The sequence below is a fragment of the Amphichorda felina genome, assembly GCF_050947745.1.
Source record: "Amphichorda felina strain 45539 chromosome Unknown scaffold_6, whole genome shotgun sequence".
Classification (NCBI taxonomy): domain Eukaryota; kingdom Fungi; phylum Ascomycota; class Sordariomycetes; order Hypocreales; family Bionectriaceae; genus Amphichorda; species Amphichorda felina.
The window spans coordinates 222,421-245,803 of NW_028145044.1; the positions used below are offsets into that span (position 1 = coordinate 222,421).

Genomic DNA, 23,383 nt, shown 5'->3' on the forward strand with positions numbered 1-23,383 from the left:
TTCTATTCAACGTAGCCGGGAACCATTTTCTGCTAGGACAATATCAGGCGGCCCAGCTAAAGTATCGACGGGCGCTACAGCTTCATGAGAAGCTGCTTGGCAAAGAGCATCCGCATACACTTGCAAGCATGAGCGGCCTCGCCTATGTGCTTGGTCACCTAGGGGGTTACGAGGAGGCAGAGAAGATGCATCAGCAGGCGCTCGAGCTGCGGAAGAGGGAGCTAGGCGCGGAGCATCCGGACACGCGAAGAAGCCGGAATAATCTCGCAGACTGCTTGGGAGCAAAAAGAAGAAACGGAACTATAGTGTAATTTTCTATCTCTTGGGTACAAAATAACGGCTAGCGCAACGCGTCAGGAGGCGTGCAAGTGTCACGACGCGCCTGCGGGAGTCGGCATCCTCAGACAAATACAGGTACTGTGAATGCCCACCATGCGCACAGATGTAGCAGCCGAGGGGAAGGGAGGTCCAAGGGAACAACCTGGCACCAATTTATGAAGTATCTGAAATTCTGTAGAAGTTAGTCGGAGCCCCTTACTCCTCCTCCAGCACCCCGAACGCATCCTTGTCGACTAAACTAGGTTACTTGCTCTAATATCTTTAAGCAATGGAACTACCGAACCTGCATCACCTGGACCAGCCTCCACAGCGACCCGAACCGGCACACTCTCCTGCTAATTACCCGCTGCTGAGGGGCTGATTAGTAGTTGGGTCGGTGACGACCAGCGAATACCGGCTGTTGTATGTTTTTGGTCTTTTTATTATTATTATTATTATTATTATTATTATTATTACTTTTCTTGTTATTAGGAAGTCTAATCTACTTGACTGTGGACGGGTGTGGTGGTATATGGGATCGATAAGTCAGGGCCTCGGGAGTTCGAAACCGCAGTCATTTGCTGGTCCGACTACCTGACCTTATATACCTAGGTACCAGACAACCAACATTTTATCCAAAACTCTATTTGTACCACCCCGCCAATCTCTCTGACGAATGCAAATTGTGAGTCACCGAAGCTTTGGTAGGAATGGCATCTATTGGTGCCGTGATCAAGTAGCCGAGACCCAGGCATTGAATAGAAAGAAAGGTAGCTGATGTACGCGACAGGGTTGGCGTAGCTGGCTCGGGATAAATCTATATACTATGTACGGATAACCGCACCTAAGTTCGCCATGGCTCAAGACATTTTTTACAGGTTTTCTTGGAAGAGTCTATGATTAAACAAAGACAAATTCTGCCTCCTATTGTAATTATTTCATTTTTAGTCCAAATGGATTACGTCTTTGAACTCACCGTCATCTTGTTCTTCCACCACTAGCCTCCCTACCGCATCTTCAGTATTCACTTTCTCGTTTGTTTCCAAGGTATCACGATCTCCCTCCGGATCCAAGACGGAGTCCTCCCTTTTGTAATCCCTGTCATCCTCCCCGGCATCAGATGAAGCCTCATGCTGTGGCCGAGTTTCGGATGTCCTCGACTCTGGCGCCTTCTTTGCGGCTGATCTGGGTCGCACACTATTCGCAACAAAAGGTGTCTCGTCGAAAGTAAACATTGCCATCAAAATCAATGAGACGAGGGAGAGCAGCCCGAAGCTGAATCCGCTTGGATATGTAACCCAGGACAGGGCAACCGCCAATATGAAGACAACCCATCTCTCTATTCGGGCCCAAATTGATCTTCCAAAGCACATGAAATTGAACTTGAAAAAGTCCCAACCTGTCGGCCTTGTGAATTCTGTCCATCGTACGGATCGGCTCTTCCAGTCGTTGTTTTTATCGTCTTCTCCAGCCCCATACACGTTGTTGAGGCGGTCATCCCAGAAGGGGTGTAAATTCCCCTTGTCAGTCCAAGGGTCGGCCTCGCAAAAGTCTTTCCATCGACTGGTTATTTCCCAGGCCATGTCAACCGTGATGGCGAAATACTCTGTGTGGCTTTGTCCGCATTCGCATTCAAACTCATGTAGCCAGTTCCTGAGGTCAGCCTTGATGAGACTCTCGGCCTTCTTGTAGTGTTGTATGTGCCGTTCAGTAGAAATCATCTCACATGTCGTCTCAATATTGCACCTGGATTTGATGTTTGATTGCCGTCTTGATACATCACGCTTGGTAAAGCCAACTTTGATGATGTCCAGGTCTGGCGCATGCTGCAGCTTCACCTTGAAGACGTAGTTCTTCCCCTTCTCCCCCTTATGATCCTCCTTTCCACCCAGGCTTCTAATGAGGCCCATGAGCTTGCGATCGGGATGTTCAGTGGATGGCTTTGCAGCCTTCGAACGTTTTGGTGTTGGCGAGTATGTGGGCACCGAGGGTTCCGACTGGGCCTTCTTGGGTAGTCTCAGAGGCGTAGGAAAATGAATTGGCACCGCCGTGTCTCTGGCATCGCCTGCGGGGCTCGTTTCTCCGGCTTTACCAACGGCAGCTTCTGTCGAATTGATACCCGAAGCTCGCCTGCTTGGAGTGCTGTCACGATGCGCAAGAGGGAGACTGGTTGATCTTTGCGAGCCCTGTCTCTGTTTTGGCGATTTTTTGTCGGAGAGTTTTCCACTCCTTTGCCGCAAAGGAGAAGACTGTGTGTTTGTGGAGCTCGCAGCGGCTGATCTCGTCTTGGTGACTCGGCAGGGTCGTTCCCTGCTGGGAGAAGTCGACGAGGTTTCGGAGGCAGGCGGAGTAGGAGGCGTGTCGGTGACATCCATCGTTAGAATAATACTGGACTCGTGAAGCTTGTCTTATTTAGGAAGAGCAGCAAATGCTGCCGAGATTCTCAGGGAGCCGGAGAGTGTCCTACGGAGTCTACGGGACAAGTAGGTATATGTTTGAGCTCCAGCACAGCACCCTTCTTATAGTCAGAGTAAGCCTACATGTATGGCCCATTCAGGTGGCCCTGTGTGTGGCCGTGTCTGTGGTGGCCTGCGATGGCATCCATCGCTGCCAGCCGTGGGAGGGGTTGGTTTCATGCAGCATAGCCACAAGTTCAGCGCGCGGCTATCCCGCGACGGTATGTTATGCAGAGGCACGAGGCCACACTTTGTCGACTTGGGCAGGTTCTAATGCACGACCAACCAACACACTGTCCATACACTAGAATTCACACAGTCTCTATTTATAGAGCGAGTGCACCTGATAAACTAAGGGAGATGGACGCGGCTCGCGAGAATGAAATGTTTTGTCTTTATAAGGACTGTAGTTCGGGCATTTTGCACTTTCCGGTGGATGAATCGACGTATGCCAGCAGCTGGACACTTTCTAATCAGTCTGGCTTTAAGACTACAGGTAGTTATTGACATGGGCCTTGTGTGAAAATTTACCTTCATGGTGGCTCCCGCCCGCTCGCCGACGAGGCGCTTTGTGGTGCTGCTCATTTTCTGGGATTGATCCTAGGACAGGCAAGCAGTTAAAGCCGTATCCTCCGCACATAAAGAGAGATTACGCATGTACAACGCTTGTCTTCCGTTAATCATAGTGTAGCTGAAGGAGGTCGTGCTGTTCAACAACACCTCAGCTTCGAAGCGGCTATAACACAAGATGAGATCAGGTCCTTGCCGGCTACGCTAGTCGTGCGAACATTTAACCCGAAGTCGCTCGCGAATATGCTTTAGGGAAACAGTAGCAGTGGGGAATAAAAACTAAGCAGAAATATTCGGTAAGTTGCGACCCTTCCCTGCTCTTCGTAGAGTCTTGTAACCACGTCGATTGGGCATGATATGGGCGTTGCCACCAGACAAGTACCAACTCGCAATAGATAGACCCGGGCTAAGACTGAATATATTCTGACGTTCATATAGCCGGTGAATACGCTATGTCGCCCCTGGATGTATCCGCATCGGGCCGGGGTTATCTGCGAGATAGCTATATAAGGCATAGTTAATTCTTACAAAGCACCTTCGTCGTCGGTCCAGAACTAAGACGTAGAATCCCCCTTAGCGGGCCTAAATAGCCGAGTATAGATAGCAAGAGAACCCCTATAGTCGTGGTTCAGCCGGAACAGTTTAGCATCATAGGACGTGTATAAGTTAAGATCAGATAGAGTATACCCTCTAATAACGTATATAAGCAGCGTACTCCTTAACCTCAGAGGTTACGGCGCGACTATTAAGTGCTAAGGAGGCCCGTCCTGGGACGGTAAGGCTGCGAGGATAATGAGACTAAGGCAGAGATCTGAGGATGTTTGAGAAAGGCTTTTGACTAGTGGTAAAAGTTATTCTTGGTAATCGGATCATAGAAGGCCCCATTGGGCTTAACTGGGAAGGAGGAAGGTGCAAGATGGCGTTATAGGAAGGTTCCGTCCGTATAATTAGCTTACAATGGCTGAGGGCTGTCTCGCCGCAGCTTGTCCGTGAATCACCCAATAACGAACAAGCCACTTAACAAAGCAATAAACTCAACAAAGCAAGAAACTCGACGTCAACAAACGTTATTTTCGAGCTCATACCATCAAGGTAAGTTATATATTCTGCGTCTCCATCATCTACCGCTTGATATTCATTTGATCCTCACACAACCCGTACTATAGATCCACAAACAATACAACAACAAACAAGCAAACGCCCATCATGACCGAAACTCCAGATCGCACGAGTACGGGTTCACCCAAAGCCGACCCACCCAGCAAGGCTATCTTGCCAGCACATGTTCTAGAAGCCCAGCTTAAGCATGTGCGGGCCGCCTCGCAGAAGCTAGAACAGCAATATGAGGACCTGCGTGCCAGGGTGGCCATTGCCAGCCCAGACGAGGACGAGTCGGATACCGAAGGCGGAATACGTTTAGCGGAGCTTGAGATTGAAAAGTGCGATAAAGATGCCGAAGAGATTCGGCTGGAGCGAGTCCTTAACGACCGCAAACTCGAAGCTAAGCAGATCACCCAAGAGCAGGCCGAGGAGGAGAACAAGGGCCTGAAAAAGCGTCTCTTCTCCGTCGGCGATATCCAATGGCAGCACCGCCAGAAGAAGATGAGACTCGGCCGGCGCGGATACTCGGGGCCAGAAGAAACCTTAGACCCCGATACCAAGTTTTCTACCTCAAGCATGCTAGCCCTTTACAAAAGGGCGGATGGTAAAGGCGGGCAGAAAATGTCACGACCTAACCGGTGGCGCGAAAATGCCCTGGAGTACTACGAAGCTGGTGGCTCCAAGCATGGAGTGGAGTGCGGGGATGATGCTATGTGGTGCCATATCATGGGCAAATGGCTACATAGCAGCCTCGTCAAGACTGCTCACATCGTGCCGTTCTTCCTCAATCATAAGGATATGACCGAGGCGCTTTTCGGCGACAGGGCCACATCGCTGAAAAAACCCGGCAACGCGCTATTTATGCTGTCGGTTCTTAAGGGCTTTTTCGACGAGTATAAGTTAGTGATTCTCCCGGTCGATGCGACAGAAATTCCCATCACCCGATGGAAAATGGAAATTACCGATTTCAGACTCGGCCCAAACTTCGTCCAAGCAGATCTACAAATGAAGAGCCTCGATGGAAAGGAGCTACAGTTCAAGAACAACAACCGGCCATGCTCCCGCTTCCTCTACTTTCGCTTCCTCATGGCTCTCATTCGCATGAAGGATATCGGCATCAAAGGATGGCAAGATGCCTGGGCTAAATACTACACACAAAGGCCTTTTCCAACTCCCGGACGCTACATGCGGAGGGGCATGATTGCTACCCTCGCCAGGTACTGCACGGATGACCATACTCTCGGGTCCTGGTTTACCGAGTATGGCTTTGACTCGGCGTTAGTGACTACGCCCGAGGAGGACAATGAAGTAGCCCGCCGAGTCCTTGAGCAACTCGACGACGACATAGAGGAGGCGAGGCGGGAGAGGTTTGACGAAGATAACTGAGGAACTTCGTGGCCCGCCCTAGAACTCACCACGACGGCACTATTCACCGGCGAGCTAGATACCACCCCTACCTTATCTACCTAACCACTTATGCCTTGTTGTATCGCAACATCCTCAGTCAGGGCTGCCTTCTGGGCCGTCAAACGCTCCACCTCCGAAGTCAATTGACGAAACTGCGGCTCGAGTGACTCATGTCTTGCCATCTTCTCAGTCAGGGTCGCCTTCTCTGCCTCTAACCGCTCCACCTTAGAAGTCAACTGACAAACATCCAGCGCGAGAATCAGCTCGTTCTGGCTTTGCTCGTGCAGGAGCCTCTGGATGAACTTTTCCTTGCCATCGTTGTGGCCTTTCTTCTCTAAGCATTGGCCAACGAACCAGTACGTGGGTCTCGGGTAGCAACCGCGGTTCGCTTGTTGTTCGAGGGGCTGGAGAACGCCTTGCCACGCTCTTTCGGGGCAGAGGATGTCTTCCCACGTTTTGTTGGACTGGGGGATGATGTCTTTCTGTGATCTGTGGGACCCGATGACCTCGTCGACCATTCTGTTGACGTAGGTGCGGGCAGACTCGGTGATGGGGGTATAAGCCCAACTTGGGCATCTCTCTTGTCTAGTTTGTTCGTTTCTGCCGCGGTGGCCGTTCTGGGCTCTCACATCTTGGAAGGCTTCGCGGAGCTGGGAGGGTTGCGTGAGAGCGGCATGGCTGAACGAAGGTATGGTTCGAGCGACGCGGCCCGAGTGACGAAATGGATATGTCATACGGTAGAGTGTGTGGGTTGCTCGATGCAAGACATTCCGGAGGAGGGTTTTGACTGAGACGATGGTTTTGTTGATAGCTTTTTGGAGGGGATGGGTCTGGTCATATAGCCAATATAGGGCGAGCGTAAATGTCATCCAAGCATAAGGGAGGGCTATAAGTGACCAAAAGAGTAGAGCATAGAAGAAGGGCTCAAAGTCTGGGAGAGGTATGTCCTCTCCGTCCCAGTCGGTGATATTGGGAAACGTGGGAGCTGGGACAGCGGGTGGCTCGGGCCAGATTTCGGAGGGATCGGTAGGAGACCATGAGAAGGTCACCCATGGGCCAGGCCAGTATATAGTCATGCTTCTGTAGTTATTCTAGATCTGTGATGGCTGTTGGGAATACATGCACTGTTGGTGTTAGCTGTGGTGTGATAAAGTAATACGCTAAAAGTCTGCGCCCGCCCCCCCACCCCCCCCTTTCCGAGGAATCAAAGGACCAACTTCAAACCGTAATATTACAATGTACAAGCCTTCCTACATAAAATTATATATATAGAAATGTATACTAAGACGGCAGATTAATATTTCGTATACTAACCCCGTGCCCGAATAACGGCGCGAAGGCGCCGCTCAAGTGAATCCACGAGCTTCGTAATCTGAGCCTGGGGTATCGCTTCCTACGCGACCTCGATGCATCCGATCAATTTGGCCCTATCTGCCTCATTATCTTTTAGTTCTGGAAGATCAGCGATGAGGCTACGTAGCTTCCTTTTTAGGAAGGCCTAGCAATGTTCGATGGGGTTGAGATCTGGCGAGTATTTCGGCCATTCCATCAGCCCGATCGCCATCGCATATAGCCACTCTGAAGTCTCCCTACTGGTATGAATTCGGGCATTATCTTGCTGAAAATCGCGTAGGCTATCGTAATGAGGCAGAAGACCCTCCTGTAACGCGTTGATATAGCTCTTTGAACTATAGCCGTGTCGGGGAGTAGTTTCATCGCGTTCCATCACGATAATCGGAGTACGACCTTCTCGCCAGATTCCACCCCATAACATCAACGAAATTGGCGCTTTAACATGGTGCTCGAGGTTTATAAGGTCCGAATTATACTTTTCATGCGGTAGTCGGAAGATGAATTGCGTGGGGTTGCTGGATGAATTCTGTACGGATGTCTCGTCTGAGAAGATCGTCTAATAGCGTATTAGTCGCGACGCGCTTACTAGATCTTAACGTATATACCTTTTTTAAACCTTTAATATCTCGAATCCAATAACGTGTAAACGCTAGCCTAGCCTTTGCAGCTTCTTCATCAAGCTTTGGACGCTTCATTGCCTTCCATTTACGCTTGTAGAAGGTAGAAACAACGCGTTGGATTGTCTGGACTGAGACGTGGCTACCCGCGGCGCCGGTAAGCGCATTCTATGAGATTCGGCGGTCCCGCTTGGCCATTCGTATAATATATCGTTTCTTAGTTGGCGATAGCTTCGGCCGACGCCCAGATCGAGGTCTCGGATATAGAGACTGGTCGTTATCAAAGCGTTGTTTGATGGCCCGTATAGTCGAGTGCGTGGTGTTGAACGCGCGCGCCACGCGCCGATAGGAATAACCGGCTGCTAGCAGCGTTACCATCGAAGATCTTGCCGCCAAATCAAATTGGCAGTTTCTTCGACGATTTCCGCTTAGTCTAGTACCAATTTCGCGTACTTCCGACATTTGTGGCGATAATTGTGGCCAGTCGTGGCTAGGGTGTGTCGGTTGACGCGCTGATGGTTTGGGTGGGGTGGTGTGGAGTGGTCGCAGATCTTTGTCCTATGACTGTATTGATGGGGGGGGGGGGGGTGAAGATAGGTCAAGGTGGTTGCGATAAATTTGAAGAAGAGATCAAAATAGGAGATCAAATCAGAGAAGAAATGAAATGAGTCTGAGAGACCTTCAAGAAGGTGAAACTATCGTTGTACCGGTAGTATTAAGAGGGGCCATGAACAGGGCCATGATACCGACTGTGGTTTGTTGGGCAATCCGAGAACACTGGTACGTGCTGTGGAGGTATGAACATTCCACGACAAGCCAGCATTGGATATCTACTGCCGGAGAATTGAGGCAGAACATAATTTTGGGTTATAATCCAAGTTCAGTTCGTTTGCGATTGTCGGGATGTAGCAACGATGACCGGGTGTACACATATTGAACAAGGGGCATCTGGGAGACCTCTGTCGCGGAAGATGTAGCACACACTATAGGTAAAAATTAACAAAAAGGCTGGCAAAAAAAAACCCCCCAAAAAAAACCGAGGGTTTGTATGAGTTGTCGAACAAAGAAGTGCTGCCAGTCATTCAGTGGGATGCTGTTCTCGTCTCGTTGTTCTACGGGACAAAGAGCCAAACAAGTGAACAAGCCAAGATGCTGGGAAATCTAGGCAATGGCGCAGATCGATGTACTCGTAGAAAATCGGGGTGATGAATGTATCTCGGAGTCACCTGAAGCCTTGGTTGTGTTAGGGCCGGGCTCTTCCGGGTGCTGGATACCTGATTTGATCTTGTTGGATAATCCGGTTTGATGGAGTGTGGATGTTGAAGCTGTGGTCAGGGAAGCATGGCAGCTGACACAACCACAGTGGTGGCATTTCTGCTGTATGTGTTCCGCCTGAGGACTGCAATTCAATAAGGGTATAGTGCCATATGGAGCATGTCGATATATAGTGGGATATGTTGGCAGATGAGATAGTGGTATACCTTGGCTAGAACCAAACTTGTTCCTATTAATAATATAGCAGGCCTTACTCCGCCCAGTAAGGTGAATATTATTGTGGATAGTCCTTGATAGTATTAGGAGAAAGCACATTTGACCCTATCCACATCTGTGCTGTCAGCCATAATGTCGAAAATAAGGTGCTAGTATGGTCTCGGGACTGGTTCTGAGCCCCCTCATGAGTCGAGACCCTGTGTGTTTACGGGGTGCATACTATAGAAAACCATTTCCGAGTTTTCGACCTAATAATAGTCTCATATGCGCCGTTAACACCTAGATTGGGACATGGCGTCTGTCTTGAAAATAGAGTGGCCAGGTTGATACTATGTATATATCACGTACGTGTGCGCACATATATGCACCTGTACTTGGAGATCAGCTATTTTGGGCATCGGGCCCTCATGACATTGAAGAATGGCTGAGCCCCAATCTAGCCCGGCTGCAGCTGTTGTGCTGGCTCAGGCCCGTTCTTGAGGTGGCGCTGACCTTCTGTGCTATCACTAATAGGATCAATTGATCTACGCCCATGTGGAGTGCCCAAGCCTTACTCGCCAGTTTGGTGCTAGTCTATACTATTATAGGAGGCCAGCGCTGAAGCCGACGGCGAATTCTCACGAGCTCTGCTGTATGTAATACAATATTACTGCTCTTTTAGTATACTTTCCCCCATGTGGCTTGATGTGCTATTGTTCATTCGACAGAATTCTGGACCCTTGATGCGCCGATATCCCTTGGCGTTAGACGACTCGCAGGGGACCGGCATTCAGCCCAGGCAATCAGGGGTTTGCACTGTTGCATGTGGGCGATAGTTTGAGGGCATTCCCAAGTCGCCCTTCTGCGCTCCTTCGACGCCACACAGCAGGATGAGCGTCGTGTCGTGCAATGGAACCAAGTGAGACGCTTCTCGGCGTTTCAACGAGCCCAGAACAGGGAAGAACCACGGCCACCGCTCCAGCGGGTAAAACGGGGCTGCCAGTCGGCCCCATTTAGATTTTCCTCACAGCTGCCTGTTCCTGTGGAGGATCGCCGAAGGATTCGATTTGGTGTACAATAGTTTCGCCGGCGCGACCCGGCCCCGCCGCTCCAACCAGCTCAATTGCCTGCGTATGGACTCTTGGGACGATCACAATGACCTTCTCGCTCGCAGTGCGACTGTCGAAAATAGGCAGCAGTTTAAGACCTCCAACTTGAAGCTTCATCGCCATCCCCACCGATGAGTACAAATACTATGCCTCCCCCCTGAGTTTTGAACATGATCCCCCCCAGCAAGAACGCAAGACAGCAAGGCAAGAAAAAAACAAGACAGGCTCTCTTCGCTTTCTCAGTAGTTCACCATGCATACCACCTCCCTCAAGACAGCCGCTCTCCTCGGCGCCCTAGCCACCGTCGAGGCCCGGCCCAGCCAGAACCGCCGCGACATCATCACGGCGCTGCCCGAGAACGCCTCGGACCTGGAGCTCAGGTTCCAGCCCTGGCTGGACTTTGATACCGACGGCTGCTACAACACGGCCGCCGTCGACCCCAGTGGCTACACCAACCCGGGCCACGATGCCACCGGTACCCCCCAGGGCGACTGCCGCGACCCTCACCAGCTCGAGAACAGCAACGTCTACTCGCGCTCGCGCTGCAACAACGGCTTCTGCGCCATCATGTATGCCGAGAATATTATATACCTAGATGTGTACTGGGAGAAACAGGATGCTAACACAGACCCCCCCCCCCCCAGGTACGAGTACTACTTCGAAAAGGACCAGGCCAACCCGGCCAGCTTCCTGAGCGGCCACCGCCACGACTGGGAGAACATTGTCGTCTTCACCAAGGACGACGCCGTCGTGCGCGTCTCGCCCTCGTGCCACGCCAAGTACAGCCACGCGACCGACTCGCCGCCCCTGGGCGACGGCACCCACCCGCAGATCGTCTACCACAAGGACGGCACCTTCACGCACTGCTTCCGCATCGCCAACGACGACGACATCAGCGGGCCCGAGAACTACACGGGGGAGTTCTACCGCAGCCCGCTCGTCGGCTGGAACGGCTGGCCCAACGACGGTGTGTGGCAGGCCCTCGTCGATGCCTGGCCCAGCGGCGTGTGCCCCAAGTGGCTGGACTCGGAGTTTGAGAATGCGCTGAGGAATGCCATGGGTGACTCTGTGTCTGGGTTTGATCCCTCGTACGACGAGTAAGGGGGGGTTTCTTGTCAGGGGCGCAATTTACTAGAAGTTGGATGGGGGCTGTCTTGTAGGATTGATCATTTTGGATTCTTGTTTATCATACAGCACTACCTCTGGGTTGCAAATGGAAAAAGACGGCTGTGAATTTCACTCGATGATATTATTAATTGGAACTACCAGTGATTTCTGTATCAGTATCCCTTATAAACTTCAGGTCTTTTCCATTACCCCTGAGTGGGATATCTGCGAATCAGCACATGCGCCGCCGCATAAATAGTCGCGCACAGCGCCCCCAGCCCCGAGATGACCCCAAAGCCCATGAGGTACTTGGGCGCATCCTCCTCCGGGAACAGGTACGCGCCGTAGATCTGCGACAGGTTGCCCAGGGTGTTGACCCAGGCGAGGCTGACGGCGCGGACCTCCTGGGGCATGGGGGCGAAGGTGGACGACGCGTAGGCCAGGGACAGGGCGTTGGCGGATAGTAGCCCGGAGGCCATGAAGACGAGCAGCACGTAGCGCGCCGTGAAGTTGTAGACGGCGCAGACGATGATGCTGCAGACGGTGCCGACGGCGACCCAGCTGGCGACGACGGCGCCGCGCACGTTGGGGTACTTGTCGTTGAAGTAGCCGGTGGCGAGGACGGCGAAGAAGGCGACGCTGTAGATGGGGACAGTCACTGGGGCTATGTTAGGGACATGGTTGCTTCAGTTATGTTGGGAGACTTGCTGTACTGGGCCATGGTCGAGGTATACCCTAGGCCCTTGACGAGAGTCGGGTAGAAGTACGACATGGTGGCTGATCCTCCCAGGGCCTATTGCGGAATGATAGTGAGCTGCGAGGTCTATAGTTTATACAGAATGCATAGTCTCAACTCACCATGTATCCAATCGTCAGGATCCAGGTCCTCCAGTTGGTTAGCGATGTGCGGATCGCCTCCAGAGAGCCCACGGGCGGCCTGTCGTCGGTCCGGGACTTGATGTTGTCAGCCTGCAGACGCTCGACTGCCAGCTTCCTCTGGGCGGGCGTGAGGCTCTTGGTAGTGGCGGGATAGTCCGGGAGGATGAAGGCGGCCCCTATGGCGCAGACGATGGTGGCCGCGCCCTCGACAATCTGTGGCCGACTGTAAGAGTCGTGTCTCTCCCTCACCCACAAGCGGGAACAAGACATGTGGACTTACAAAGAGCCACTGCCAACCGGCGTAACCACGAGCACCGTTGAGGCTTCCCGTAATGGCACCGGCAATGATGCCACCAAATGCACCAGACAGCACAGCAGCCGAGTAGAAGATGGTGAAGCGCTTGGCCTGCTCGTCCTTCTTGTACCACGACGACAGGATGAGCATGATTCCCGGGGCGAACCCAGCCTCGAGGATACCGAGGACGAAGCGGACGGCCATGAGGGCCCCGGCGCTCCTTACGAGGGCCATGCAGCAGGTGACGGCGCCCCAGAGGGCCATGATGGTGGGGATGTAGATGGAGGGCCGGGTGCGCGAGAGGATGAGGTTGCTGGGGATCTCGAAGATGACATAAGAGATGAAGAAGATGACGAGGGCGAGCGAGTACTGGTCGGACGAGAGGCCTAGGTCGTCGTTCATTCCCGCGACCTTGGCATTGCCGATGCTTCACGATTGATTGATTGGCACAAGTACTAGAGATAGTGATGGAGGAGGACTCACTTGGTGCGGTCGGCGTAGGAGAAGAGATACATGACCCATATGGCGGGCATGAGGATCAGGTCCAACCGACGAACGAGGGCCCTCTCCTCGGCGGCATCATGAGGCTGGTTGACGGGGGCTTCATCGACAGACTGCTCCGTATCGTCGTGAAGAAGTCTGGAGGGATCCATGGGGGCCATATCTCGATGATACAATGTTGCTTGTGCTACTACTGCTGCTGCTACTGCTGCTGCCACGTGGGAATCGACTGAGCAGCAACCCCCCGACGGGAGGTGAGGGGATCGTACCGATTCACCTTTTGTATCCAGGCCTCGTCGAAAATAATCCAGATGCAACGAGCGGCAAAGACCGCGAGCGGCAAAGGCCGCGGTGGGCGCAGCGTGTAGAAGCGTGGGGAAACTTGGAGAGACGTGGATAAGGCGTGGGCCTGGCGGCAAACACCGCTCCGGTCGGCCTTGTCGTTATCTCGAGGATCCTCTTGGATTCCACAAAACTCCATAGAACCCCATAATTGTCGGGTCTTATTAGAGCCTCAGTGGCTGTATGCGCCCCGCGTTCGATAACGTGCGCAGGGTCTGGATCTGGGGTATTTCATGCCGAATCGGGTGTGGATAAGGGAGGCGGCCATCACCGCCGCTGAGACGGTTGCGATATTATAATAAGAAGCTTCATCGTTTGGGTGTTAATTTTGTTGTTATCTATGTCGGTAGGCATAGTTTGCATGTAATCTCAGCCTTTGCTGATACAACCGCTTCTCACACAGCATATATATAGAGATATTATATATATCGTACATGTAAATGCCCACCATGGCATCCTCCCAGCCCTTCCCCGAGAGCATCATCATCGTCGGCGCCGGCATCTTTGGCCTGTCCACAGCACTGGCCATTGCACGTCGCCATCCCTCCACCAAGGTCACCATCGTCGACCGCATGACCCCCCCGGTCGAGGATGGCACCAGCGTCGACACCACGCGCTGCATCCGCTCCGACTATGCCGACCCCATCTACGCACGCCTGTCGGCCCAGGCCCAGCGCATCATCGAGCAGGACCCGGACCTCAGCCGCTACTACTTCCGCCAGGGCATGTCCTTTGTCACGGATGGTAAGCCGGGGCCCATGACGAACTTGTGGAGGAAGAACCTGGCCAACGTCAAGGACCAGGCGACCCGCAAGGGGGAGGTGAACAGTGTCGTCGAGATGACGACCCCAGAGGCTGTCTTCCAGCGAATCCACGGACGAGAGGCCAAATTGGTCCCCGAGGAGTCACTCGGCCGTGAGAGGAGGTGGAATCTTGGCTACTGCAACCTGGAGGACGCCTTCATCGACGCCAGGGAGTGCGTGCGCATCTACTACGAGCGCTGTCTGGCCCAGCCGTCCGTCTCGTTCCGGTGCGGCGTCCCCGTGGAGCGACTACGCATGGCCGGCGGACGCGCCACGGGCGTTGTGTTGGAGAATGGACAGACGCTGAGCGCAGACCTCACCCTCGTCGCGGCTGGTGCCTGGTCCAACCGGCTGGTCTACCTCGAGGGCTGGATCAAGTCGTCAGCCATCGAGGTGGCGTGGATCAAGATCACCAAGGAGGAGGAGGCTAGGTGGAAGAACATGTCTATCACGACCAACTTTAGCACGGGCTTCAACCTCTTCCCACCGCACAACGGCGAGATCAAGTGCCTCCGCCGGTCTGCCGGGTACCGAAACACGGTGACGGTGCCGCACCCGGAGGATCCCTCGCGCACCATCATGACTTCGCTGCCCCGGACTGATGTCACCAACCCGGGCGATGTGATCCCCTTGGCGGCGGAGAAGGCCCTGAGGGATAATCTGAGGGAGGTGATGCCCGAGCTGGCGGATAGGCCCTTTGACCGGACGAAGCTGTGCTGGTAAGTGACCCTCTGGATATAATATTAATATAAGATACTGATACGATGAAGGCTCTCTCAAACCCCGTCAGCCGACTTCATCATTGCGCGCCATCCGCGCCTCGAGGGCGTCCACGTCGCCACAGGCGGCTCGGCGCACGCGTGGAAGTTCCTGCCGGTGATCGGCGACCTGGTGCTGGACTCGATCGAGGGGAAGCTGGAAGCAGAGCTGGAGGCCAAGTGGGCGTGGGCGCGCAAGGACACGGACGAGGGCAATGCGCCGAGGATGGGGGGTGAGCCTGAGGAGTTGCGGCTGGTGGTGCGTAGTCGGCTGTAGATGGGGAATAAAATAAATGAATGGATGGGGTTGACTTTGGAGGACTGAATTAGGGCAAATTTGAACTCCCGATAACGTTGAATGTGGTAGTAGCGGCAGTACTCCATAGTGGGTTGCTGCTTGTGGCAGCTTGTACATGTTCTAGTTAGTTCCAGGGATGGAATCATCAAGTTTAAACAATCGCAAATCCGACCACCATCCTACCCCATATAATTCACTATGAATCATCCGTACCCGTACTCTGTGCCGATTCAAATCATAGCCGAGTCATGTCACGGGAATCACCATCACTTCTTAGCCCCAGCCATCACCATCAGCGGGGTCCAAAGCTCCAAGACTCCGGTGGCCCACTCCAGACCCCTGATGCCCCCGCATGGAGCCATCCATACCATCCATGCAGCAGACCGAAATCCAAATCCTTGATGAGTGATGCACTTGACCAGGTAATGGGCCGTCCAAGAAGTCGACACGGAGCTCCACGACCAACTGAGCCATCGTCAAATATCCAACACCAACACCAACACCCCTATCACTCCCTGGCCATGGCCTCCCCGATTCCACCCCCTGGCCCCCAGGTCAGATCCCAAGATAGACCCAGATCCAAGGCGGGAACCGCCGCCTGCGTCCGTTGTCGCCAGAAGAAGAAGCGCTGCGACCAGAAGCTGCCGCGATGTCGCCTGTGCGAGAACGCCGGCGTCGAGTGCTATGGGTATGAGCCTGCTGCCCGACGGCAGGTCCCTCGGAGGTTTGTTCCCCCTCACCTTTGTTCATCTCTCTACTCAACTGATATCATAATAGTTATGTTCAAAGTCTAGAGGAGCGGGTGGCTTATCTAGAGGCCAAACTCCGCGACACGGCTCCCCAAGAGCGAGACAATGACCCTCCTACGCCGTCTGAATCGGCCTCTCTAGAGTCGCTGCTGGATCCAGTGATATCGCCAGTTCATAAAGCCCCAGACATGGGCCATGGAATAGATAATCAAAGACCACCAGGTCCCGAGGCCGAGCTGTCCAGAATCCTCCTTCACCAGGTCCCCCAAGGGCGACAAGATCCCTCCCACCGGTCCCCATGCGACATTGTCGGCAACCTCGACACCGGCCCCATCACGCTCCCCACGCGCGAGGCAGCAGGGAACCTCGTCAGGGAGTTCTTCCAGAGCGCCAACCTGGGCATGCCGCTCCTTCACGAGCCCACCTTTGCGCGCAAGCTCGCCCTCGTCTACGACATGCCCCGGACCGTCAACCTTGCCGTCACGCACACCACGCCCGAGTCGCGCACCGCCGTCTTCTTCGTCCTCGAGGTCTTCGCCATCGCCCTGCTGACCATGCAGAAGCAGGACCCCACGCGCATCCCCACCTGGTTGGCCGACCGCTACCACAAGGCCGCCGCCGCGGCGCTCGCCGAGGCCGGCCTGCCGGGGGGCGTCGAGGGCGTGCAGGCCCTGCTGCTCGTGGGCCAGTTCTACTACTTCCACCCGACGCTGTGGACCGTCTGGAACACGGTCGGCGCGGCGCTGCGGCTGGCCGTGGAGCTGGGGCTGCATCGTGATCCGCCGCCGGGGGAGGAGGGGGTTGATGCGCTGAGGCTGGATACTCGGAGGAGGGCGTTCTGGGTGGCGTACTCGATGGATAGGAACATCTCGATTGCAAAGTCGATACCGACGTGTCTGTCGGATGGGGCTATAGACGTCAAGGTAGGCATGATGGTGTTTATAAGATGATGTCGGCAGTATGGAAACTTACATGGCCCTAGTTCCCAAGCGAAATGGACGACAGCTTGATCACCTCCGAGGGCATCGCGACAGCAGCCGCGTCACAAGTCTCGGGTTCCAAGCTTGTCAGCCTGCACCTCCTCCAGTACCGCCAGATGCAGTCCGAGATGCGAACAGTCCTCTACGAGCGGCCCTCTCCCGCCCACACACCCATCCCCCTGAAACAGTGGCAGCAGCAGATGCGCGACCGCATCGACCGGTGGTACGCGGCCATCCCCCTCAGCGACAGGCTCAACATCCGCGACCGCATCGTCATCGAGACCTTTGACCTGACCTACAACACGGCCCTCTTCTACCTGTACCGGCCGTCGCCTAACGACCCGCACCTCTCGGGCGCCCAGTGGGTCGCCATGGCCCACGCCGCCATGGCCATCGTCCAGCTGCACCGCCGGTTCTTCCTCGAGAACAAGCTCACACTGTACTGGCAGGCTGTGGAGCTGGTGTCGTCGGCGGGGACGGCCCTGATGCGCGGGTACGGCGCGTCGGCGCAGCTGAGAGCCTGCGTCGGGTTCCGCGCCTTCGAGTCGACGCTGCATACGTGCTCGTCCATCCTGTGGGGGATGGTGGAGCGGTTCCCTGCGTTCCAGAGCAAGAGGGATGAGTTTGAGGCGAACATGGCGAGGGTGCTGGCGGATCTGAGCAGTGGCTCGCCCTCTATGAGTGGCGGTGGTGGTGGGATGGCAGCGGGGGATACGCCTGGGGGTACGGTTGCGATGTCTGCGAGGGGGACGTCTGATCAGAGAGTGTCGAGGGTGTCGCCGGGGGGAGCGGAGAGTGAGGCTGCTCCGTATGCGCAGCATGTGCCTGGGGAGATGGTCGACTTTGGGGATCTGACCATGATATGGGAGGCGACGGTGGATTGGAGTGGCACTCCGGCACCGACTTGGATATGATGATTTTGGAGAGCATTTTTTTGCATTTGGTGAATTTGACTCGGGAGTTATAGATTGCCAGCTGGCGTTATTAACCTGGAATTATTTATGTCGCTAAAGTTGGGCGTTGTTCAATTGCAGTTGCTTAGGAGGACAAATACCTACATCTGAAACATGCACATGTATCCAGGGTCTAGTTGAATCCAATAGGCTGGTATCCGTACTTCGTACCAATACCCCGAATCCCCGATGTTAGGCAGGTAGTATTCATTGCGGATACTAACGACTCAGGGATCCGTACGTATCATTTTATTCCCGGCATTACCTACTCGAGCTGCGCTGTACCGCCGCTGTGCCCTGTCAAATCTTGGAAGATATAGAGTCGTGGGCCCTGCGAATCTTATGCTTTGTGTTCGAGTATACCTAGAATTAGTAGGTAAATACATTAGCGTTGTCGTCCATGAATCTGAGGGCTAGTTGAGTCTTCCCGACACCTATGCTATCTGGCCCAATGTAGGGAGTAGGCAGAAAAGTGACACCGGTAGGTACATGGAGCATTGATTAACTAGGGTCTTTCGCAATGGAAATACCCTAAGAAAGAAATCAGTGACTAGCTGGATATGCAGTCATATTTTGGAGTCAGTTGCATACTCTCTTGAAAACAAAACTGCCCATGCTGTGACATATAAACCAGATGGACCTCTCATTTTGCTTCAGGTACGACACGAGGAGCCAGCCGCTTGATGGATGGGCCGATAGTAGCCAAGGCAAGACACAATGGGGCCTCGTACCTGTGGTGTCCTCCTATTGACGTCTAGATCACTGTAAAAAGCTTCACCGAATTCAGTGATGCTCCCATTCTCACAGTCAGAGTAGAAGTTTACATTGTACCCGAAGCCTTGGATCCTTGCTGTTGGAAGCAATTAGTGTCACCAGCTGTCCAGGTAGTGGGCCAGCCGCCATTCAGTCCATGCACAAATACAACAATGAGGGGGGATATTCACTGTCCCTGTGGATCGCTGCTTTGATTGGCGAAAGAGGAGTGTCAAGAGAGATGGGCAAGCGGCAACAAAGAGTCGGCAAAGATCCAGATAGAGCAACGATATTTGTGCAGTCAGAGGTGAAGCTTAGTGAGATACTAAGAAATTTGCCAAATGGCTAGAATCAATCACGTGAAAGCTGAATATGAACCTCCCACATATTGCGAGCCTCGGTCTTCGCTGAAACTTAGCATCTTAGCTGTTCTTGGTTGGGCAGTGTGGGCGAATTGGATATGGGAGATATAAAAGGTGACAGGGAGGTACCACAGAGTAGAGGTACATCCAGACTGGGACAACAGGACTCAAGACGGGATGTGTCATGTAACCGGATGACCAGCAAAGTAATTATTAAGCACCAGCACAGCAAGTGTATGCAAGCGGAGGAAAAGAAGCCAAGAGGTGACAGAGAAGAGAGGAGACATGCATACTCAAACCCCTGTTGGATTTGACTATCGTGACTTCTTGGCAGAGATGAGCGAATAAGGGCTCGAGATCGGATTAGAGCGCGCTATGATTCATAATGACTAGGGATATTTCAGTGAAGAAGCCGGGGTTAAAAAGTAAACATTAAGTAGCTAACCTAATAACGGAAATTGCTGTCAGCATCCTAACAGCAGCTGACCAAGCTAAGCGTGTGACCTGATTAGCCCACGATAGTAGATGCGAAGTCCCAGCAGTTGAATTAAACAGGGGCTGGAGTGAGTGACCAAGTGATGTGACCAACGCACACAGGCGGGCGGGGTAGAAAGAAGGTACCGGCTCGGAGTTGCGAACGATTTCATCGCTTTTTGTTACAGCATGCGCGACAAAACTTTGTTCCTCTGACTCTTTTCTTATCCTGACCATCCACTCATCTCATAAAGCACGCATAATCCCGGCGTCTCGCCCTTCCATAGCTTCGTCAACATCATTTGGTACAGACCATCGTCGACCATGTCCATCAAGCTGCAAGATGCCGCCATTTCCGACCTTCTCGGAGGCTTAGACGCCGGCCAGTTCACCGTTACGAAACTGGTTGAGGTAGAAATCATCTTCCCTTGTTTGGTTTATGCAAGCTGAGACGGAAATCCATCGCTGCAGACGTATCTAAAACGCATTGAGCAAGTCAACCCACGACTTCATGCTGTATCCCAGATTAACAAGGACGCTCTGACCATAGCCGGCGAAAGGGATCAAGAGCGATCCCAGGGCACGGCCAGGGGTATCCTTCACGGAATTCCCATCCTCGTCAAGGATCTCTTTATGACAGAAGACTCCCTTGAATCAACCAGTGGGCTTCCATGGACATCCTATGTGCATTTCCGTACCAGCATGCTGACCTGTGACTTCAGATGGCTGCTCTGGCCTCGTGGGTGCGGTACCCTCATTTGAAGCAACCGTCATCCGCCGACTTCGAGCACAGGGCGCGGTACTCTTGGGCAAGACGGTTGGCACCCAGTGGGCGAACTATAGGAATCCCCGCTTGGGCCTTGGGGGCTGGTCCGCGGTAGGAGGCCAGTGCCTTGCCCCATATCACGAGGCCCAGGACCCGGCGGGGTCGTCTTCGGGCAGCGCTGTAGCCGCTTCCCTAGGTCTCTCGGCCGCCACACTGGGCACAGAGGTCCGTCGTTATGTCTTTATGTGACTTGACATCACTAACACATACTCAGACATCTGGAAGCTTAAGCACTCCCGCCCAGAGTTCAGCAGTGGTTAGCATCAAGCCAACTGTCGGTCTGACGTCTCGGTACGGCGTATATTCCGTCAGCGAATGGCAAGACACCGTGGGCGTCCTGGCATCAAGTGTTCGTAACGCGGCGACCGTTCTGACTGCTATTTTTGGTCAGTCCATAGACATTTTACATTCTTTGCGCTTCACAAATTCGAAACTCACATTATCAGGACCCGACCCAAACGATGCATTCACCGAGTCTGACCCTCGAGATAGCGAAGATGAAAACGCTCGGAAGCCTCCCACAGACACAAACTTTGCCGATGCATGTACTTCTTCAGGTCTCAAAGGCAAGCGCATTGCAGTAAGTAATCAATATTTCAACTTTGACGGTCGTACATAGGGATTCTTATGAACTCATAGGTCCCACGTCACCTCATTCCGGATGACCCTGTCGTCAATGCTGCCTTTGACGAAGCCCTGAACGTAATGACGGCTCAGGGTGCCACAATCGTTGACAATGTGAGGTTCTCGGAGTTTGACATGAACTATTCGACATCGGAGGCGTTGGAATGGACGCTTGCATTCCGCATTGGCCTACGTGAGAGTAAGACCGACCCCTGTTCTTGTTCCGCAATACCTTCTGTTGACCCCTGATTGGCAGATATGCGGAAGACCTTATCGGCGTATACTACCAATCCTCATGAAATCAAGACTTTACAAGATCTCATAAAATACACTCAAGAGACGGATGAGGAGGAAAATGAGAAGCGGGGCGTGGACGAGTGGCTTAAATGCGAGGAGCTCGGCCAACAGTACCACCCACAGTCCGCGGCTGTCAAGAAGTCGCAGGAATGGCGGAATCTCATGGGCTTGCAAATTGCCGAGCTTCTCAAGAGAACGGAGTGTGACTTGATATTCGTGCCATCGAGTGTCGACGCGAGCGCTAACATCGGCGGGTGTCCTACCGTTGGGGTCCCACTCGGGTTCTATCCGGAGGATACCCCGATCGAGCGAGGAAAGCTTAGCGGCCTGGTTATAACAGGTCCTCGTGTACCGTAAGTACCTGCCACGAGTTTCTTTGCTCAGTCTCTAACGTTTACTAGATTCGGTGGTCTCTTCGTAGGTCGCAGATGGGATGACTATGATTTGATTGCTGCCGCCTTCGCCTACGAACAGGCATCTCAAGTGAGAAAACAGGTTAATCCAATCATTTCTCCCGATGCCGAACTCTAAACAAATAAGGGGGGTAGCGCGATTGGGTCACTACTTTGATCTACGGAACTCTAGAAGAAATTAAGAGTAGTATAGCTACTAGGGGCTAGGGAAAAATTCAATCTGAGCTATTAATGCCGTTTATCCCTCTTCTTATGCTTTTCTATTATATGAAAAAATAGAAAAATTAATAGGAGGATCATGCCCGGCAACACTCCCTAGTCAGCCTTGGACTCGGGGCTCATGATCAAGGCAGACAGTATCCAGCAGCTCACAAGCCCAACCCCAATCTGGGTGTCATCGCCAAGCCGCCATTCTACGCAGTGAGGATCTGGCCCGGCGATCTGGGGTCCAAGGGCTGTGTCCTGACGGATGAGCGCGCCCGGGCTCTAAAAGAGGTTAAGGAGGGAAAGTATGAGCCTATAAGTGGCCTATATGTTATGTGGTGGGCAACTCGTCGGCGAGTGTCATGGGGAGGACATATGCTGGCGCTGGGGGCACGATGGGGCCGGGCATGACTTTTACGTATATTCCTGCGAATGACATGGGGAAGAAAACGGGAGGTTAATCGTACGTGTATTCAGTGATAATGCCTTAATAATGGCTAATCTGTCTGCCACAATGCGCTAGGTGATTGAGGTGATCCGATGCTTCCATCGATTCTCTTCCACACCGACAACGACAGGGCGTTGTCTTGGCTCGCCGGCAGTTTCGCACATGTCGGTCGTGATTATCCTTCCTCGAGTCTGTCTTACCACAGCGGCATCTGAAGCGGGATTCCGGATTATTGCAGTGCATAGAGTTGGAGTGGCGAACGAGGTCCTTGCGACTGCTAAACTGGTGGGAGCAGCCCTTTTCTAGACAGGGGAAGCGAGTCCCTGTCGGGTCGCTCGTGATTGGTTTTCCTGGCAGTGGCTCGGGCGCAGCAGTATCTGAGAATGGGCTACCAATCCTGGGGTGGAAAGTGGTGCTCGTGTCGGTTGTGCTGATGGAGGCGGGTGAATCCAAGGTGTGACCTGATGGCGAAGAGAAATCGTCGTCACTGGAAATTGTGCTAGTAGGTGCCACCGTTGATAAATCAGACCACCAGTGTGTGTTGTCAGTGAGATCGCTTATCGAGGGGGTTTGTAACCAGCTGGGATTGATGTAGACAGCCCTGTATGAAGGAGCATCCTCAGAGTCAAAGCCAGGGGCAACGATGGCGGTCTGTTCCGGTAAATACCAGTTGGTGTCTTCTACATTCGCGGAGAAGAATGGTTGTCAGCCCTCCATCCCAGCTGAAAGGTGTATCGAAACCAATACGTACCATCATCAGAAACAGGGTATCCCATGAAGGGACCGTAGTAGAACATCCAAACCACACTCCACAACACTAACAGCGCCGGTGCGATTGTCCACGGCATGCTGACAGACACGCTCTTCAGACGCTTCTTCCATCCCAGGGCAGCTCGCCCACCCCACCCGACTCCCC

General features: G+C 53.3%; 8 protein-coding genes across 8 annotated transcripts; 5 read left to right on the forward strand and 3 right to left on the reverse strand.

The window, feature by feature from the left end:
* Positions 1–1,446: 1,446 nt before the first annotated feature.
* On the reverse strand, positions 1,447–3,359 carry ACO1O0_005889 (meiotically up-regulated gene 113-domain-containing protein; the record flags this gene model as incomplete). Its single annotated transcript, XM_083195296.1, has 3 exons — positions 1,447–1,515; positions 1,749–2,324; positions 3,306–3,359. The coding sequence occupies 3 exons, from the start codon at positions 3,357–3,359 to the stop codon at positions 1,447–1,449; spliced, it is 699 nt and encodes a 232-aa protein (XP_083048312.1).
* A 1,191-nt stretch (positions 3,360–4,550) lies between these two features.
* Positions 4,551–5,831, forward strand: ACO1O0_005890 (uncharacterized protein; the record flags this gene model as incomplete). The annotated part of the gene is made up of 1 exon (XM_083195297.1): positions 4,551–5,831. One exon carries the CDS (start codon positions 4,551–4,553, stop codon positions 5,829–5,831), a length of 1,281 nt encoding a protein of 426 aa, XP_083048313.1.
* Positions 5,832–5,911: 80 nt separating this feature from the next.
* ACO1O0_005891 (uncharacterized protein) lies at positions 5,912–6,528 on the reverse strand (the record flags this gene model as incomplete). Its single annotated transcript, XM_083195298.1, has 2 exons — positions 5,912–6,419; positions 6,482–6,528. The coding sequence occupies 2 exons, from the start codon at positions 6,526–6,528 to the stop codon at positions 5,912–5,914; spliced, it is 555 nt and encodes a 184-aa protein (XP_083048314.1).
* Positions 6,529–10,653: 4,125 nt separating this feature from the next.
* ACO1O0_005892 (NPP1 family protein) lies at positions 10,654–11,502 on the forward strand (the record flags this gene model as incomplete). Its single annotated transcript, XM_083195299.1, has 2 exons — positions 10,654–10,970; positions 11,046–11,502. 2 exons carry the CDS (start codon positions 10,654–10,656, stop codon positions 11,500–11,502), a joined length of 774 nt encoding a protein of 257 aa, XP_083048315.1.
* A 212-nt stretch (positions 11,503–11,714) lies between these two features.
* ACO1O0_005893 (uncharacterized protein) lies at positions 11,715–13,335 on the reverse strand (the record flags this gene model as incomplete). Its single annotated transcript, XM_083195300.1, has 5 exons — positions 11,715–12,147; positions 12,213–12,301; positions 12,367–12,600; positions 12,668–13,109; positions 13,166–13,335. The coding sequence occupies 5 exons, from the start codon at positions 13,333–13,335 to the stop codon at positions 11,715–11,717; spliced, it is 1,368 nt and encodes a 455-aa protein (XP_083048316.1).
* A 639-nt stretch (positions 13,336–13,974) lies between these two features.
* ACO1O0_005894 (NAD(P)/FAD-dependent oxidoreductase) lies at positions 13,975–15,363 on the forward strand (the record flags this gene model as incomplete). Its single annotated transcript, XM_083195301.1, has 2 exons — positions 13,975–15,047; positions 15,099–15,363. The coding sequence occupies 2 exons, from the start codon at positions 13,975–13,977 to the stop codon at positions 15,361–15,363; spliced, it is 1,338 nt and encodes a 445-aa protein (XP_083048317.1).
* A 542-nt stretch (positions 15,364–15,905) lies between these two features.
* Positions 15,906–18,027, forward strand: ACO1O0_005895 (Zn(II)2Cys6 transcription factor; the record flags this gene model as incomplete). The annotated part of the gene is made up of 3 exons (XM_083195302.1): positions 15,906–16,108; positions 16,162–17,056; positions 17,116–18,027. 3 exons carry the CDS (start codon positions 15,906–15,908, stop codon positions 18,025–18,027), a joined length of 2,010 nt encoding a protein of 669 aa, XP_083048318.1.
* Positions 18,028–19,979: 1,952 nt separating this feature from the next.
* ACO1O0_005896 (uncharacterized protein) lies at positions 19,980–21,933 on the forward strand (the record flags this gene model as incomplete). Its single annotated transcript, XM_083195303.1, has 8 exons — positions 19,980–20,066; positions 20,127–20,316; positions 20,378–20,646; positions 20,696–20,867; positions 20,928–21,061; positions 21,121–21,304; positions 21,362–21,755; positions 21,804–21,933. 8 exons carry the CDS (start codon positions 19,980–19,982, stop codon positions 21,931–21,933), a joined length of 1,560 nt encoding a protein of 519 aa, XP_083048319.1.
* Positions 21,934–23,383: the final 1,450 nt, after the last annotated feature.